This window comes from Amphiura filiformis, chromosome 4, assembly GCF_039555335.1.
Source record: "Amphiura filiformis chromosome 4, Afil_fr2py, whole genome shotgun sequence".
NCBI classification, from domain to species: Eukaryota; Metazoa; Echinodermata; class Ophiuroidea; order Amphilepidida; family Amphiuridae; genus Amphiura; species Amphiura filiformis.
The window spans coordinates 27,720,103-27,739,968 of NC_092631.1; the positions used below are offsets into that span (position 1 = coordinate 27,720,103).

General features: G+C 36.1%; 1 protein-coding gene across 1 annotated transcript in view; it reads left to right on the forward strand.

The window, feature by feature from the left end:
* The window catches only part of LOC140150764 (dynein beta chain, ciliary-like), a 143,069-nt gene extending 128,441 nt beyond the window's left edge, over nt 1-14,628 (forward strand). Inside the window, exons 60-65 of the mRNA XM_072172866.1 lie at nt 4,414-4,597; nt 4,982-5,217; nt 6,705-6,824; nt 9,765-10,007; nt 11,175-11,363; nt 11,740-14,628. Coding sequence (XP_072028967.1) covers nt 4,414-4,597; nt 4,982-5,217; nt 6,705-6,824; nt 9,765-10,007; nt 11,175-11,363; nt 11,740-12,357 — 1,590 coding nt within the window. The 3' untranslated portion in view covers nt 12,358-14,628. The remainder of the gene's footprint in view (nt 1-4,413; nt 4,598-4,981; nt 5,218-6,704; nt 6,825-9,764; nt 10,008-11,174; nt 11,364-11,739) is intronic.
* The last annotated feature ends 5,238 nt before the right edge of the window (nt 14,629-19,866 follow it).

Here is a 19,866-nt window from a genome sequence, read left to right on the forward strand (position 1 = left end):
TCTAACCTTGTCTAATGGATCCTTTTGGCCAGCCATTGCAAGATGATCCCAGTTTTATTAGACAAGCACTATCTGACATATTAACTCCTATTGTAATAGCCTCAGCAGAGACAATATGATGTCAACAGTACTATGTGTGCTGGCATTTTCTTACTAGACATAGGAATGTATTACTGTGGATGACTCCAGATGTTTTGTGAACCAATAAGATCATCGTATGCCAGCAGAGTAGATTGCAACCAGAGCAATATCCAGAAGTCAACAGAGGGAAGTCCAAATGACTATGTGTACGGAGTACCCGAGAAGAAGTAATCTCCCGAAGAGATTGTGACAGAGGTTCAACGAAGGATTCTGATGGATCTGTGTGATGGATACATGTATTACCCTGAAGACTCCCAAGGATGGATACTGTGAATACTGGACAGAATTGGCAATTACCAGCTGCACTAATTTTGTATATATATAGTGTAGGAAAACATACATGTAACTGAACCAAGTCAAGGAAAAAAAAAAAAATAGCAAGCCAGCCAGTGACAACCAAGCAAGCCAAGATGAGATCACCCTGATAGCCTCCTGTGTGGTGCCAATCTCGGTTGGATCGGAGGACAGGTCTGCTGACTTCGTGAGGTAGACCCTGTTTTCTTGTAGGTTGGGACCTTTCCGGGCCGTTGCTACTGCGTGCCACATGGGAGTGTTATTGTGCTGAGAATGAGGAAAAAAAAAAAAACCCTGCAGAAGCGGAGTTTACCATATGTTACAAAGCACTGATGTTAGGATTTTGAGAGAAATTAAAATACATGTATGGGCAGTAATTACAGAGACAGAAATTCAAGAGGCAGTAATTCTAGCGGAAGTAATTCAACAGTTCAAGTTATCTATGACAGGCTCGTGCTGACCAGGAAGGACCATTTTGCTCCCTGGCTCCGGTAGTCCCAGTACGACCCTGGAGAGTGATTATATATAGAGAGAGTAAATCATGTGACTAATATCAAGAGAAGTAGCAGACAAGTATAATCATGAGAGAAATCAGATGTAACAATCAGAAGAAATGGATCAAGTGTGAGTCAGTGAGAAATTTTGATGCCCATGACATCAGCTGCAGTATGCTACATGTAATTTATATACATGTAGAGGAATCAGTCAGTGTGCAATTCAGCAGAAGAGGGTGATGATGATGAATATTGCTGTAGAGAGTCATCAATGAACTAAAGCAAACATGATGTGACTTCCAAAGTTAAGAATGGTGTAGATGCATATATAGACATTTACCTGAAGATTACAAAGACATGAAGAATTTACTTTCACCTATGTTTACAAGTTGTGGATGTGATATTTCTTCGACAGAACTTTTGGTGTGATGATTTGGAAGTGCATTATTCTCAAATTTGCTGTTGACATGAGTTGTATCTACAGTGGAGGATAACTGGTGTCCAACTTGGTTATTTCCAGAGTGCGGAGTGCAGCGCTGGCTTGCGATGGTTATGCTCTGCGTTTTATTCGCGTAATTTCAAGTTTTATTAGTTTCCTTGTTCTATCTTCGCATTCTCATTTAGTTTACACCTTGGATAATCAGTGTTAATGTGTATTTTTGATCTATGCAATAATATTGATTCTTGAGATTGTGCATTCCAGGTCATGTTCATTCATTCATTCATACATTCATTCATTCATTCATTCATCCATTCATCATTCATACATCCGTCCATTCATTCATTCATTCACTCATTCATTCATTTTTCCATTCCACTCGTGCCTTCATTTCATTCATTTTGCCTGACATGAATATGTGCCTTTTGCTGTTATAACTAAAGTATCCAATGACAAAGATAATAATTTTGTATGCCATTATATACATGTTGTGTGCTATGCAGGTGGAAGGTGCTACATGTAATTATCTACATTCCATGTAATGTTTACCAAATTTGCCAGTGTCGTGATGTATATAAGGCAAAGGATGTTCAAGTCTATAGTTATGAATCAAAGGGAAAACCTTTTGTGCCAACAGTGAACGTTGTGTGCTGATCTTTACACTGAAAATAAATGCCACTGTTATGGACACATACCAAGGAGCGCTGTAAAGCAGCTATTAATTAATCTATGTACACTTGCATATATGTTACCTTTTTGTGCTGGCAGCGAACATTCAGTCTCCGAACTAACACATGAATATACATGTAATGCTACTGCTATGGACACATACAAAAAGAGCAATGTGGAACAGTTATATGTGTACACCCATTATGCCTGACAATTTGTCAGCGCTGGGACAGCGCTTCGAGGGAGACGGGGGTTGTGTGGCGGAATTGTATTTGCAATAATCCAACCCTTGTCATCAATAACATTACCTGATATCAACTATCACGGCTGTTTGTTTACATCTGGCAGTTTGTTGACATTCGACAATCACAGCCCGTGGGCTATCAATTATTTTTGCTCAGACAGCTCGTCACGGATTCGTTTGTTTTTCGCATTACTGGGAGAGTCTCGTTATGTAGATGTATGCGTGCATGAGCAGCGGTCTGTGTTACCGTATGAATGAACCAAGGTACCGACTGAACTTATGCCTAAGGGATCGTGGTTATTTTTACATGCGGCTGTGTTGAACTATGTGACCTTCGAGAGATTTAAATTGGGAGATGGCAGGATGAATTCTGGAGGAAGATTTTCTTCGATAAATTGAACATTTTGTGCAGTCATTTAGAGAGATTTGTCGTCTTCGCTGCATTCATATTGGTCATGAAAGTCATCAATCGCTGTGTGTGACCTTTGCCATGGATCTAGACTAGAAGTGGATAGATTTTTGCTGCCAAGATTCACAGATTTTCTTCGCTAAATGGAACATTTTGCGCAGTCATTGAGAGAGAGTTGTCGTTCTTCGCTGCAATTATGCTGATCACGAAAGTCATCAATCGCTGTGTGTTGTAGGTCATGCTGGTAAAACGCATTTATTTATAAATAAATACATGAAAGATGGGCCCATCTCCTAGTAAGCATACTGAGGGGAAATTATGAAATATGAAACTTGAGTGATAAATTCGTGTCCACTAGATCTAGTGAAAATCAAGGTGCACCTTCGTATAAACAGAAACATAATGAACTTAATGGCCATATAAAACACATACATACCCGGGTTTACACACATATTTCCATTTGATACAACATTGGTTCCAATATATTGTGTATGTTTTTTTTTATATTTTATTATGTGCCCCAGTGATTCTATTTTACTGATTTTTCTCTAGGCTGGAACCAATCAAGTCCCCATATAATGAATACTGGTTGATGGATTACAGGTGATCCTTTATACAGTAATAACAGGATGTTGTGAGATATTTATTATGTTTTATTGATATATTTATTGATATTATTGACCATCGGCACACCTGCGGAGTCAAGTTCCCCCTTTCGATGCCTTTTCGGTACCAGTTACATAAAAGAAACCAGGTTTTCACTTTGAGATTGTGCACATTGCAAAAATTCATACCAAATCTATATTGATCTGAGACTTGACCCTTTTGTGTCAATGATAACATGTGTGCTGTTATTTATTATGTCTTATTGATATTTTATTATGTAACCCTACCCTTTTATTGGTTTCAGTGATTCATTGGCCCACCTGCTGAGTCAAGGCCCTACCTTTATTTTGGCTTTTCGGTACCACATTGTAAGAAACTCAGTAGGATTTCAATTTGAGATTAATTTCATTACAAAATTTACACATACCAAAATTATTTGGATCCAAGGCTTGACACCCCACCAGTATCAGTGATAACATGTTGTGCATTATTTATTATGTTTTATTGATATTTTATTATGTGACCTTGACCTTTTACGGATTTTATTGATTCACTGACCCACTCATTGAGGCAAGCCATACCTTTCAGTGCATTTGTCAAATAATAAGAACCCAGGCCTTTAAAACCAATCAGTACCATAACATTTGTTCACATTGAAGTTGATTTAATATATTTGCTATCCAAGGTGTAAACAAAATGTGTCTTGTGTGATTTTCTTTCTAAAAAGTAGTATTAATCAGTAATAAGTATGCAAGCGTCCTTTTCCGCATTGTTTCAAGGTGCGTATTGGCCCCGCTTCAATTATTCAAATTAAGTAGCCCAATTTTGGCACATTCACTTTGGTACACGCGCTCGCTTTTGGTACGCCCATCGTGTTTCGATACGCACATGTAAATATTATCCATTTATTGCGCTAGCTCTGCTCACTCACTCTGGATTGGCCAGGTTTCTGCACCTGACCCTAACCCCGCCTGCCAGACCGCATCGGACCAAATTCTGTTACAATATAACTTACTATGATCTTTGAATTTACATTGTGCATCACTGCCTAAGTTTGGAAAGAAAAATAATCAAAGGTAAACTAAACAGTGTAGTCTTGATTACCATCTTGTTACAGAATATCCACTTGGTTGCCAAATGGTTGAGTACACTGGAAAAGAAGCTGGAAGCAACCAGTGAGGGTAGCCATCCTGACTACCGTGTGTACATGAGTGCTGAGCCTGCTGGTACACGGGAGTCTCACATGATTCCACAAGGAATCCTGGAATCTTCCATTAAGATAACCAATGAACCGCCAACAGGTAAGTGTCGTAAGATTGTTGCTAGGTGATGGCATATAGTCACACTATTAGGATACACTCAGGATTCCAATATTTGTTGTCAAAATTCTGTAATCGTTTGTGGTTACTACCTATAATATTTTATTCTGATTTCCTTGATTATATGATATTGTTTAAAATGTTGTACTACAATTAAAAAAAAATTGTCATGTCACAAATTAATTAAGATATTTTAATGATTACAATAATACATGAATGAATAATTATTAAAGCAATTTCCCCAATAGGTCAGAGTTCAGCCTGCCCTGAAACGGTCCCACAATGCATTGCAAATTTAATGCTGAATTGGCTTATTGTGCATCCATATTTCATGGGTTTTCTACCCCTGTGTTTTTCCTTATGTAGGCATGTTTGCCAATCTCCACAAAGCCTTTGACAACTTCAACCAAGATACGATGGAGATGTGCGCCCGTGAATATGAATTCAAGTCAATCCTGTTCTCTCTGTGCTACTTCCATGCCGTGGTGGCCGAGAGACGCAAGTTTGGTCCTCAAGGATGGAACCGTGTGTATCCATTCAATACCGGTGATTTGACCATCTCTTGCAATGTGTTGTATAACTACCTGGAAGCTAATACGAAGGTAAGATCCCAAGTTCAAAAGTAAGCATGGGGATTAAGATCAATGCCTTTGCAACATCTTGCTACAAAGTCATGTTAAACATCAAGCGTGTGGATCGGATTCCAAATGAAACCATCTACAATCTGATCAACACCACCCCACTGGTTGGCAGAGTCAAGATTCATGAACTGAAAGAATATGCCCTTTATATTCCACCACATGGGAAGAGGAAACTGGGACGGTCGCACACACTATCAGACCTGCCAACTGTCCCTCATTTGGGTTTACCAAAGTGAAAATGAGGGACAGTCCTGTTTTCTGAAAATTTCAGTGATGGCTAATTTAAATGTAAGAACAGCAGAAAATGATGAAAATGTCTCTTTAAAATTTGCTATAGCATTCTCTTTAGTCTATTGTGATAAATTCAGACCTGCAAAACCTTCTCTGAATTCTGAAAGTATTGCACACCTTAAGTCTTTGAATTTGTTGGAACTGGTTTGTGTACATGTACAAGGTTTTGGTCTCAATGTCCCTCATTCTGACTTCGGTAGGTTGGCAGGTCTGCACTATACTTACAGTATGTCCAGCACCTCCTGGGAGATACTGAAGGATGCTGCAGCCAGACAAAATTGTTTCGCTTGCCCAAGATCACAATAGTTGGAGAAAGCTTGTAGTCGCTTGCTCCGATGACTGATGCTGATGATTAAGGACTTTTATTCTTACATTGTCAGGGTTGGTTGTGGGAAAAATGGAGGTATTTGACTCCTTGGAGAAAAGAATAAATATGATGATTAACTTTTGAAGACTACAGTGGAAACAGTGCAAATTGAAAGAAAATATTTCTCATGAAAAAAAGTGGGACGAATTTTAAAATAAACGCTGTGGATCAGAAACTTCACTCTTTTTTTGTTTTAAAGTTGTGATGTTAACTTGTGTCATTTTCATCTATGCTTACAAGCATTTTAAAGATTGGACTATTTTATCTGTAGAACTATTCCTAAACACTTTTGTACTTCTTCCACAAACTGAGAAATTGAGCTGTTGAACCCTGTGTTGCTAATTCTGGCAAGCGATGCTGAAAATGCAGGTCAAAGCACATGAACCAAATAATAATATGAGCAGCTTGAATTTTATTCTGTATTTCCATACAAACTTAGTTACCTCAGTTGTATTTTATGAGCAGTAACCCATTACGGTAAGGTCTTCAAATTCAACTATAATTAAAGTTGTTGTGTGAGATGCCCATAAGCTGTAGATATTGTAACATTGTAGTCTTCCAGTTGAAATCCATATACCCCCTATGGAAGACATCCATCTCCTACACAGGGGTGGAAATTTCAAATGAGATTACCTGAATCAGTGACTCCATATGAAAGGTACACCACCTGTGTGGGAGATTAAGGGGTTGTATGGTTCTCAACTTGATAAACCCATTTACTTTTCTCAAAGCTTGTTTTCATTGATAAATTTCTACACCGCATAATGTTTAATCTGGGATATTTTTGCAGGTGCCATGGGAAGATCTCCGTTACCTGTTTGGCGAGATTATGTACGGGGGTCATATCACCGATGACTGGGATAGACGTCTATGCAGGACTTACTTGGAAGAATACATGCAACCTGATATGGTGAGTGTACTAAAAAATCTGTTTGTTTAAGGGCATTTCATGATCCACAGCCTCATCCCCCCACTTTTCTAAAAAAAAGTTGAGATTTTTATACCACTGGAAACCTCTGGCTACATTATGTTTATGTACAAAATATTTCTTGCATATTAATTCGTTTAGCAAAGATATTGTGAAATTTTGGGAATAAGCTTTTTTTGTGGATATGTACTGAAAAATGTCATAAAAAGAGGATGCTAGGATCACAAAATACTCCTTTAAGGGATCTGGGATGAGCGTTTATTGCGTTTCGACAGTATTTTTGGTGGGACATGAGAGCACCTCAGACCTATCGAATTGCATTCTGAATACTGAAGCATGTCTTTCTGATATCAAATAATTTTCATTTTTGAAAATCACAATATAATACAAATTTTATGACAAATTATAAAAATTTGATATTTTTCAAATTTTTGAATATATATAAAACAGTCCTCGAAGTAAATTATATAAATTTAATGATATATTCTCAAAGTGTATGTAACAGAGAGGAAAAGCCGACGGTCAATTGAAAATTTTGACCTTTCATATTGAAGATATGGATTTTTTCCCAAAAAGACCTAATTTTTTTTGTGTTTTTTTTAAAAAATCCATATCTTCAATACGAAAGGTCAAAATTGTCAATTGATTGTCGGCTTTTCATCCCACCTACATACACTTTAAGTATAAATCATCAGATTTATAAAGTTTACTTCAAGAACTGTTTCAAAAATATCAATTTTTAATGATTTGCCATAAAATGTGTATTAAATTGCGAATTTCAAAAAATCAAAATTGTTTGATATCAGAATGACATGCTTCAGATTCAGAATGCAATTCGATATGTCTGATGTGCTCTAATGTCCCAAAATAAATACTGTCCAAACGCTCATACCCCTTCCCTTAAGAATTGGATAAAGATCTGATGGACGGGGTTGCACTACATCAGCTTTATTAGCTTTTTCATTACTACACTAGTCACAGTAGTTGACTAGTCAGCACAAATAGTTGATGACTATTTGGAGGTCAAAATTTGATAAAAACTAAGTAACTTTCATGCCCAAATCAACAAGCTATGTTTAACATGTTTAAGGCAATATATATATATATTATACAAAGACAAAAGGTATTGATGCAGACACTTTAAAACATGTTTCAACTTTTCTGGTACTTAAAATATTTACTCAATATGATCAATGTTTGCTCGTATTGAGTAAATAAGTTTGGCTAAATTCAGGGTTCAGGCTTTAAAAAGTCTGAACCCTAACACAGATTAGCCAAACTTTATGTAAACTGGCCTCAAAAAGAAACTTATAATTTTTCACAAGGTCATATCTTAAAATCCTCTCCATTTTATTAGCTTGTATTATATTTGTCTTATTTCTATATCTTGAGGACACAAAGATAGTCGTCATTAGTCAACTTTCACCAAGTTTTAGTCGAAAGTCATTACTGTCGCTAATAGTCGCGACTATGACTTATGTCAACTGACAGTAGAAATTTCAAAATGAACACAGCTGCCAACCTCAATCGTATGTGCGTACTTCAAAATATAAGGCGAACGCACAACCTTGATACTTAATGAAAATAATTACCAGTCGCAAGAAAGGTGGCATAGTTGGATTCATTTCTGCGTCACGTACATGCGGGAATGCTCATTTCATTTCATTTCATTTCATTTCATTTCATTTCATTTCATTTGTTCTTATTTTGCCTGGGGAAACCCCATCAGTGCAAGCACTGTTTTTCAGGGGTGCCCAGGGGTCAAACAAAATACATCAAAATATTTTAAAAACACATACATTAAAATTAAATATGAGAAATATAGATAATGACATATGAGAAATACAGATAATGACATAAACACCTCAAAAGAAATAAGTCCCCCTCTGAACATGTCATCATAACATCGTAAGGTTTCGTTTTGTACCAACAAAACTAACTTTGAAATAATTATATGACTGTTTACTAAGTGCTGTGTGAAGATGAGAGATTTCCATGACTTCAGGGCTGAATGAGCCTAAATTGAAGACAAAAAGTGCCCTTTCCAAAAGTCACAAAGTAGGCCTATGCTTGTTAACTGCAAGGCGTATTGGGACAAGGAATGGAACTGACCATCTTACAACTCAATGTGCTGAACTCTGCACCAAGGGGATTTGCATGGCTGAATGATCAAGAATCGATACACATTACAGTAAATGTTCACTTGGTGAGGATTTTAAACTGCACTCAAACACATGGGGTTTTCCATTAGTAACGAGCCATGAATCAACTTTTGTGACAAGCATAGGCCTACTTTGTGACTTTTGAAAAGGGCAGTTTTGCCTTCAATTTAGGCTCATTCAGCCCTGAAGTCATGGAAATCTCTCATTTTCACACAGCACTTAGTAAACAGTCATATAATTATTTCAAAGTTAGTTTTGTTGGTACAAAATGAAACCTTACGATGTTATGACGACATGTTCAGAGGGGGACTTATTTCTTTTGAGGTGTTTATAATTGCACATGTATACAATATACTTTATAAAAACACTATGTAAAAATACATTTAAATACCCATGCCAGCTGGGATTACATTAGATGCGCATAATTATAGTAAAGGAGCATTTTAAATAGCAAAATTGCACGAGGAAAGGTAATGAACTAAAAATCTGTAATCATTACCTTAATTTATTATCACCAAGTAATGATTTTGTGCTTGATCATATAGTGGAACATTCAGGCAAATTATTTTGTACAGAAATCCAATGACTTTCCCTGTAAATGATTTAGTTTCATAAAAAATCGCCAACTCAATATTATTATTTAGCGAACCTGTTTTGTTGCCTGAAAAAGACCACTGGGCATGTGGTGTGCAACATTTTTTAATACAGCACTTTTGTATCATTTTTCTTATTACAACACAATTTTTTCATTATTTTTCAGCTTGAAGGAGAAGTGTACCTAGCCCCAGGATTCCCAATACCACCCAACTCAGACTACAAAGGCTATCATACCTTCATAGACGAGATGCTGCCTCCAGAAAGCCCCTACTTGTATGGTTTGCATCCTAATGCTGAAATTGGGTTCCTCACAACCACTTCTGATAATCTCTTCCGGACGGTGTTGGAGATGCAGCCCAGGGATACCGGTGGCGCAGGTGGCGGGGCATCAAGTAGGGAAGAAAAGGTAAATAGTTCTACTGGTTGGAATATGTATCAAATAAGTTAGACGGGGAGGGGGAGCTTTATTGATTTGTGTGTCCCTCATGGAGTGAAAAATAATGTACTTCTGGATTATTTGGCATTGCACCCACATCTTAGACAAAATGTGTTCGAACACTTATCTAATTCCCATGTTCTTCTTATCATAGTGCGCAATACTATATGAGTCACTGGAAACTCAATGTTCATGTTCCATATACCACTTTCCCCACCAATCAATGTTTGGAGATGATATGGTGAAGATGAGCACATTGTGCAGTCAGAATTAATAGGTAAATTTTCACTGGAAAATTTTCTGGACACGTGACACTCATGGGCGCAGACATATTAGCATTATGGAATGTGACCCCGAGCACAGCGGGTGGTCTTCCAATGTATTTGAATAGGAAGAATTCCTCATTTGATGCAAAATAAGTAACTTGTCGCAAGTTAAAAATATTATGGTAAGAGTTTTCGTAGATAAATATTTTTTTCCGTAGGTAGATATTATTGAAATTACGTTTTGATGATATTGTGAAGAAATTAAGATTGCATGATATTCAATAAATTTGCAATACACAATTTCTATCGAAATTATGCGACAAGAATACTATTCCAATTCAAAATTACTAAGACTTGAATAGCGAGGTCACCACCGGGGGTCAGAGATCAGGCTCGAGGTTACACTTACATTGATACGCATTGGTCATGTGTCCAGAAAATTTTCCCGTGAAAATATACCCATTAATGTTGACTGTTGTGCATTACAACATTGTGCGGGCATAGAATAGGGGGGACTCTTTCCAATTGGCCTTTGAAATGTTTGAACAATTTTTTCTAAGATTGTTGTTGATTTAAATGCATGCTTATTTGCATGTAATGGGCTATTCCTGTTGAAATCTGTACACCCTCTATGGGAGACATGACCACAACCAATTTCTCATGGCATTATGAACAGGAATATTATGGAGTCCATGCTTCCTGGACTAACAGTGTTGGTATTTGAATATGACTAATAGCACAGGCACATAGTTATATTTTTAACATAACTCTTCATGACCGTCCTTCAATAATTCCGCAGCAGCAGCTTACTTCAAGATATTTGTATTAACTTTTGTTTAATTTGTTGCGTTCTATCTTTATTTTTCGATAGATCAAATCAATCTTGGATGAAATTGTTGAGAAGCTACCCGAGGAATTCAACATGATGGAAATAATGGCTAAAGTAGAACCACAAGACAGGACACCATATGTAGTGGTAGCATTCCAGGAATGCGAACGTATGAATATGTTGACTTCAGAAATCAGGAGATCATTGAAGGAGTTGGATCTTGGCCTCAAGGTAAGGTTATATCTATAAATTATTTATGTTAGCCAAAATACTGAGGATTGATCTGACCATCCAGATTTGAACCAGATACCTTCGTTTTATACATGTAATACATATCAGCTGCTCTGCCTATTGTCAATGAACCTATGACCCAAGTAAATGATGCATTTTTTAATATGCTCATGAAAATTTACAATTCTGATATTTCAGAATTTTTTAACAAAATTGAAACTTGTCGTTTGCTGTCGACACCCACGTGGAGAGAGTGAAAGGATATGGTAATTATTGATGAGATTCATCAGCATCGTTAATATTAATTAATATTTTCATTGCATTTCAATAGTTTTGTTTATATCTGTACAATTTCTATTATATTTTGTTCTTCCAGGGGGAGCTGACCATATCTTCTGACATGGAGGATCTCAGCAGTTCATTGTTCCTGGATCAAGTACCGGAAACTTGGAGCAAGCGAGCCTACCCCAGTCTGTTTGGTCTCGGTGCATGGTACGCGGACTTGCTTCTACGTATCAAAGAACTCGAAAGCTGGACGGCTGACTTTGCCATGCCCGTTGCAATTTGGCTGGGTGGTTTCTTCAATCCTCAGAGTTTCCTTACCGCCATTATGCAGTCCATGGCACGTAAGAATGAATGGCCATTGGATAAAATGTGTCTGCAATGTGACGTCACCAAAAAGAACAAAGAGGACTTCAGCAGTCCACCTCGTGAAGGCGCGTACATTCACAGCCTGTTCATGGAGGGTGCACGTTGGGATACGCAAACAGGTATGATTGGAGAAGCGAGACTGAAAGAGCTCACGCCAACGGTGCCTGTGATTTTTATTCGCGCAATTCCCGTAGACAAAGCCGACATGCGCAATGTGTATCAGTGTCCTGTGTATAAGACAAAATTCAGGGGACCAACGTTTGTGTGGACATTTAATCTGAAGACAAGAGAGAAACCGGCTAAATGGACTCTTGCTGGCGTGGCTCTCTTATTGCAAGTGTAAAGTTGTAATGCATCTCAAGGTTTTTAAAGTTTTTTAAAAATGTGATAAATGGCGTTTTACAATATTTTTCATTCCGTCCTTTTCTAGTTTTTAGAATTTTTGCTTTTACGCAAGTGTAAATATGTTACACATCTCAAAAACTTTTATTATGATAGTAGAACACCGATGCACAGTATTTGATTCCGTCCTTTTAAGTTTTTAGGATATTAGTTTTTATGAAGTAATTTTGAGGAAGATAGTACAAAAAGTATGTATATATCTCCAAATTAATAGAGCAGGTGAACAATGTGCAGTTATTATTGCTATAAACAATGAAGTTGTTAAGCCTTTGGCAGTATTGATAGATCAATATAGTGATTGGTGGGAGTATGTGCTGCACTAATGTGGTAATTTCAAACAGATTTAGACGATTCAAATTTTTTCAAGTTACATCTGATACAGAGTGATTTTGGCTTCTTGTATAGACAGCAAACACAAAACGTTTTGAAAAATATTTGCAGAAGATTAGAAAATGTTGCCAGAAAACATTTAAATATCGGGTGTATAAAACATTTTAATAACAATCAAAAACACTTTTGAAAACTTGTTGCAAGACATTCTGACATAATGTAACACTTAAAAGTGTTGACAAAATATTTAGCAAAAATGTTTCTAAAAAATATTTTACAATAGCATTTTGACAACACTTTCAAAATATTGTTGCAGTGGTTTTTTCATGACCTTTTTTAACCCAACATTATAATGTTATTAAAATATTTTGAACAAAACTAAAAACAAAAGTTTTAAAACGTTTTAAGAACGTTTTTATATTTGGTGGGATTAGTAGTGCATGGTGGTGTGTCATTTTTCAAAGCAGCTGATCAACTTCTCACTCACATTTTATACTAATTTCCAGCGATCAAACTTCAAGCTGTTGCACTGCGTAGGATATTTTTATGCAAATTTTATCAAAACTATTTCAAACACTACAAAGTACATTTTAATGACATCCACTGTAATTGGTGTGTCTTGTTTGAAATTAACTCAGTGATCAAGATTATAATCAATTTGCAAAATAATATTATATAATTATGTTGTAGGCATTAATTGGCCAATGTAGTCTTAAGAATTTTTAAACTAATCTTTGGGTGTTACATGTGATATTTTTAAGATAACCTATATAAATACTCCCCCATACACATGGTCTGTATTTTTTTTAAACTCCAAAATGAATTTTATATAAATAGCTATTTTTATATATACACGACAGTATTTTGTACGGTAGCATCTTTGTATATAGTATAGTATATTGTATTTTGATAATGTTAATAATGTAACATTAACTGTAACATTCCATCTTTGAGATAATTGCAATAAGCAACGTTGTGTGTTAACCTGTAATAAGTAAAATATGTAAAATTATTAGGTACTTTTATGTTTTGAGATGCATGTCATGATGTCAAATAATCTAAATTATTGAAGCAGGCCGGTTAACATGGTTAAAACGGCGAAAAAAGGTTAGATTGGTAAAACAATTGTTTTAGTTGTAATATTTTCTCCATCCCATTGGAGAATTTTTAAAATGAATCCAATTTGTAATTTCCTGGAAAAGAAGATCAGCGGGTCACTGCAGATGACACCCTTAAGGCAAATTAGAAACAAATAAAGCTGACACACAAGATGAATGGAATGAGTTGTTTATAAAGGAGATCCCAAGGCTTAATCTAAGAGTGTCATTTCTGCGCCATGTTCATGATTTTTCATTGGAGGGGAAAAATGCACACAATTTTCATTTTGGTATATTATTGGCCTTAATTCAAGAACTGCATGACATTATAAATATGATTATTGGCTTCCTTGACTAATTCACTTAAAAAGTTAATGCATGGCTATCAAGAAGTACACAGCTGGTTTTTGGTTACGGGGGCTGTCATTTTCTTCGGAAGGGGTGGGTCATGAATATACTGGGGGGTGGCATAGAATTTTGAGACCAAAAATAGGGGGGGTTATGATTTTTTAACACCCAAAATTAAAGAATTATTAAGGGCTGGTGACTCAAAATTTTTGTGCACTGCACACGCATTCTTTAACTTAACAATCAAAATGCGCGCACACTATTTAATTGTATAATGCAAAATTTTTGCGCGCTCCACATGCCTTCTTTCCACCTACGATCAAAATTTTAATGCGCTCTGCACACTTTCTTCGCTCAAAACTTATATCAAGTTTTGGCGCGGCTCCGCGCCTTAGTGCCAGCAATGAATAATTTGTCTAGAGTCTGTGTAAGCAGAAGGGGGGTCATAAAAAATTTCGATCCAAGATGGGGAGGGGGTCGTAAAAAAATTTAGCCCGCATAGGAGGGGGCATAAAAAAATTGACTCCGGTCACCGACATATTCATGACCCCCTGCCGAAGAAAATGTCATCCCCCTAAATGGATAAAACTGAACAAATATGGGTAGCGGCATACCAGTCGCCTCCATGAGTAAATTCTCTTGTATTGTAAAGTAATTTTATTAGCAAACCTGAATCTATTAGGGAAAGTATCAAGTTACCACTTTACCATTGAATCTTTTCATTTCAAGTTTAAAGCAACTTGTATTTTGAACAAAATTATATTTAATAAACTTTTATGCTAATTAAATAGTAGTGGTTTTCTGTGTATTTAATTAAAAAACATATTTTGCAATATGTATCATACTTGTTGTCCCCCAAATAAGTGACATGTAGAAAATGAACTGTATTTTGCAGTGGTACAACAAATTGATGTCAATTTTTCAAATGTTATTTATTAATCCTTGTTTGCTAAGTGTCTGCTAAATTTCAACTACTTATCCACAGTCACTGTGGATACTCAAATTGGGCTTTTAAGCAAAGGAAAGAAAAAATGGTGAAGAATCAGACAAAGAAACCCAAAAGAAAAAGGGATGATGACATCCAAACCAATGGACTTGTAGTTATTCCATACGTGGTAGTGCTTGCTAAAAAGGCCAATAGGATATTACCAACAGCCATGAAGCCATCTTGACCCCATTAGCAGCACCAATTGTAACCATTCTTATATTGATGAGACTGGAAGAAAGTTTGCAAATCATCTGAAAAAAATATCACAAAGACACAGACACTACAAGGGTGGAAAAGACAAAACAAAACCACATTGACGCATTTTACTTCCATGGTTAAACATTTAGGCTTATATAATTATGATGTCTATGCCTAAGACACCCTCTGCGCCGCGCCTGCCGCGATGGCCGCTTCATGCTATTTATTATATTTTAAAAACATGTCTCAAATTGCTGATATAAACTCTTGCTAGCCGGGGAACCAGGTTACATGTAGGCCAAGGTGTAAAAAGGCTACCAATAGGCATATCACCTCAAAAATAAGTGCAGCAGAAACACGTTATTTAATGTTTCTACATGAATGAGCTTTATTAAAGCATGAAAAATCAAAAAACGGAATTGAAATCAGTCAATGCATTGTGATGTAGTGTCAAATTTAAGATGCTCGTAAATGGAATTAAAACCTGCCACAAATGGCTATAATGACAAAATTGGCACATTTCGAGATTTTGAATGATTATTTGGACGCTTGCTTAAAAAAGCAGCGGTAATTTAAGTATCACAGGTTAAATGCCTATCTTTCCTAATTTAAAAATCTATCACTGAATAATTATAGTAAATTAACCAAATATACTATTTTACCAAATTCAGCCAATCTGCAGAGAAATTAAAGGTGATTAATTAATATGCAAAATTAATGCCAATAGAAAACCATACATAATATCAGGGTGCCTTTTTTGTTTGCACACATATGTATGCAAAGTTATTTCAATTGATAACAAAAAATATACAAAAAGTAATTAATTATGCAAATTAGGTAATTGCAGGTAATTATGTATTCATGATATTGTTATGTAAATTAGGCATGAGTAATTTTGGTTTTTTTCAATATTTAATGAAAGTCTATTCATTCACCATAAATTTGTCAAGTATGAACCTGTTATGATGTTGAATAAAGAAACTGCAGTTAATTACTTAAATATAATACAAAACATACAAAGTTTGACATTTTGACGGTGTCTGGAATAGAATTTTCATTTTTTTTTGTAAACATGGTAGGGGCCCTATGTGTCACCATTGCTCAAAGCCAAATCCGAAAAGTAAAAATAAAAATTCATTTGCAATGAGACTTTAAATTAACATTTTGTTATCTGGATTAACATGGGAAGACAGATGGTAAAAGGAACAGCCATTCCACTGTACCGCGTAAACAAAAATAGTATGGCCTTGGACACACACAATGGCTTAGAGCTATTGTGGTTTGGAAAAAATAATCCCTAAAAAATATGTTTGATAATGTTTTGTTTCAACTAGTTTTCCTCAAGTGTTTCATTCGTTGTCGACGGAAATAATTTACATGCTAAGAAAGATTAGTATTTCAGCTAAATGGTGGTAGGTCCCTTTACTTCAATAGGCCTATATTTACTGATTTATGAGTGATCTTCAAAAATCCATAAAAACAGGCAGTAGCTCTTAAACAAAACAATTTTTAATTTTTGAGGACCCGATGGTAGCCTCGGAAAGGCTTCACACACCATATATTAAAATTCAAACAATTTGGATAAATGAAGCAAATGAGGAAATTCATTTATCGACATGGATGGTTTCTAAAATTGGCCAACTTTGAAGCGCGCTTTTAAATTCACTGTTATGCTTGCATGCACAGTGTAGCAGAATTATTGTGCAGCCACTGTGACATACCTACTACCAAGTATCATAAACCCACATTATTTTCAATGGATCATAGGCCTATGTCACAACAGGCATCTATAACTCCAGTTGGGGCTGTGCAATATTTATGTGTACACCCGGGGTGGTGAATTCTCCAAATGGTCTGCCCAAATCGCTTGTCACCCCTCCCCCCTCTTTGGCCATGCTAGAAAAAAAATAATTTCCCCCACCCTTTTGACGTGCCAAAACCACATTATTGTGTCCCCTCTTTGGATCCAGCTTTCATACGGCATACAGACTGTAACAATAAAAATGATATAATTGCAATTTCGCTATTCAAAATAAAACAAAACAAAACGAAAGGAAACGAAATGAAATGAAATGAAATAAACAGGGATGCAAATTGTGCGGGAGCGGGGAGCACCGCTCCTAGGAAATGAGAGTCAAAATTGAGGAAATAATGCCATGAGTAGAAAAAGGAAAGAGAGGAAAAATGAGGGAGAGAGAGAGAAGAAAAGAAAAGAGAGGAATGAGGAAAGGAGGAAAGAAACAGAAGTGGAGAGTGAGGTACAAGATAATAGGGGAGGGCTGTGAGGCAGTGACGCTACTGATCACATTATTGTTCAAGAAATAGGAGCAAAAAAGAGGAAGATGTTGTTAGAATATGGAAATGGGATATGAGGAAATTTACAATTCATCACCATATGAGGTATTCAATGTAATTTAACAAGAAAAAAAGAAGTTGAATGAAGGCAGGTGGAAACGGCACATATCTGAGGAAATTTACAGAGAGGCGGCAATCATATCTGAGGAAATTTATAGAGAGGCAGCAATGAGGATTTTATGGGAACAAAAGACATGAAGGAATTCAGTGTATCAATACTAATGCTGCTGAGAAGAGGACAAACTGGAAAATATTGAGGAAATTTAAAAAGAAGAACCATAAAGCACCGAACAAGTTGTGCTCCTTTGACAAAAAAATGAAAGAGGAAATGGGGGAAAAGGAAAGTAAAAGGGAAAGGAGCCTCTGTCCCACCAAAATTGACCCAAAACTAGTGTAAAATACCAATTTTTGCGCGCTAGCGCGCACATTGTCCGTGTAAAGTCTTTTTTTGAAGCTCGAAGACTTAACATAGAGTCGCTCGAAAAATATACGCTATGTTAACATTTTCATCTTTTGAAGTGCAGAATAAAGGTTTACTTCAGTGTAAATATTTTGTATTTTTCATGTTTGAAACGTATCATTTGTATTTACTGCTGTTTAATTTTAAATTAATTTAATTTTGTTTTATATATTTATTCACATTGTTATTATTTAAATGTTTTTGGATGCACCATCATATTGATGAGTGCCACTGATGTAAAAGTGATATCCGAATAAAAACTAAACTAAACTAAACTAATAAAGCTATTTTATGCATGGGATGATTGAGGAAATCTTGAGCCTAAAAACTTTGCTCCTGAGGAAGAAATCACAATTTACACCCCTGGTCAAATAAAATAAAATAGGGCCTAGATCCTGGTAACAATGTTACATGTTATATGCAGTGGAATCAGTATAACATTAACATCCCAGCAAATGCAAACGTTTAAATGTCGGAAAGGCTATAAAAACGTTTTAATAACAAAAACATTTTTGAAAACTTGATGCAAAACATTCTAAACAGAATGCGTGTTGACAAAATGCCCAAAATAGTTTAAAATAAATATTAAAGCTTATTAAAAACGTTTTCATGACCTTTATATAACCCGACGTTTAAATGTTATTAAAACGTTTTAGAATAAACGTATTAAGAACATTTTGTGTTTGCCGGGATCTTAGCTAATACTAGTTCGGCTCAAACGCTTTGCTACATTAACTAAAATCGTCCAGTTCAAGTTAGTTCAATAGGATATATTGCTTTCAAACCAGGTCTCACAAGTGCACGGGTGTATCAGGGGCGTAGCCAGCTTTCTTATGTTCAGTGAATAGATTCATCAGGTTTGTAAGACATATGGAGGGTCAAAACTTGTTGACTCCCTGGAATTTTCCAGCCCCCACCAAAGTATTTACGAACGTTCCCTAATGCAAGCGCAGCGAGTAGGATTTTTTTAAACGTGTTCTCAACGTTTTCCTAGGGCGTAAATCGGGCCGGGAAATCGGGAAGTGCCCACTATCTCCCCCCCCCCTATAATTCACCACCACACATAATTATTGCACCGCCGTCTGGCTCTGGCCTAAACGCTTTTTTCGCATGTGTGCTTCTTTGATGTACAGGGTGTCCCCCCAAAAATGAGGCCCCTCATTGCGCCCTCTTTTTCTCCTATTTTGGAAACGTTGATCAAATATATTTTGGTGTGTGAAGAAACTTTGACTCGTTAGCTTCAATAAACTAAAACAATTATATGAATCGGCTGACAACTTTTGAAGATATGCTCTTTTAAAAGCTTTTAAAGAAATGTACCCGTTTTTCACTCTGTCCACGGAGAAGGGTTGGCTATTTCAAAGATTGAAAAGAAACACACATACCATGCATGAATATCAAACATTCCTCAATGATAACTTTATAAAATAACTTTATTTATGGAATGGGCTTTACCGGTGGGTTTATGGGCAATGGATTTTGTTAATAGTGTCATTTAATTTGTGGGTAAAATGGATGCCGAATGGGACTTCTTTTGCTTTACTTGCAATTACTTATTTTTCTTGGTTATTTAATGTGCCTTTTTGTTTTATATTATGTTTCTAACTTTCTTACTTTGTTGTTTCTTGCTTCTTTTTTTTAATATAATTTACAACATAAGTCATTTCTCTTTTT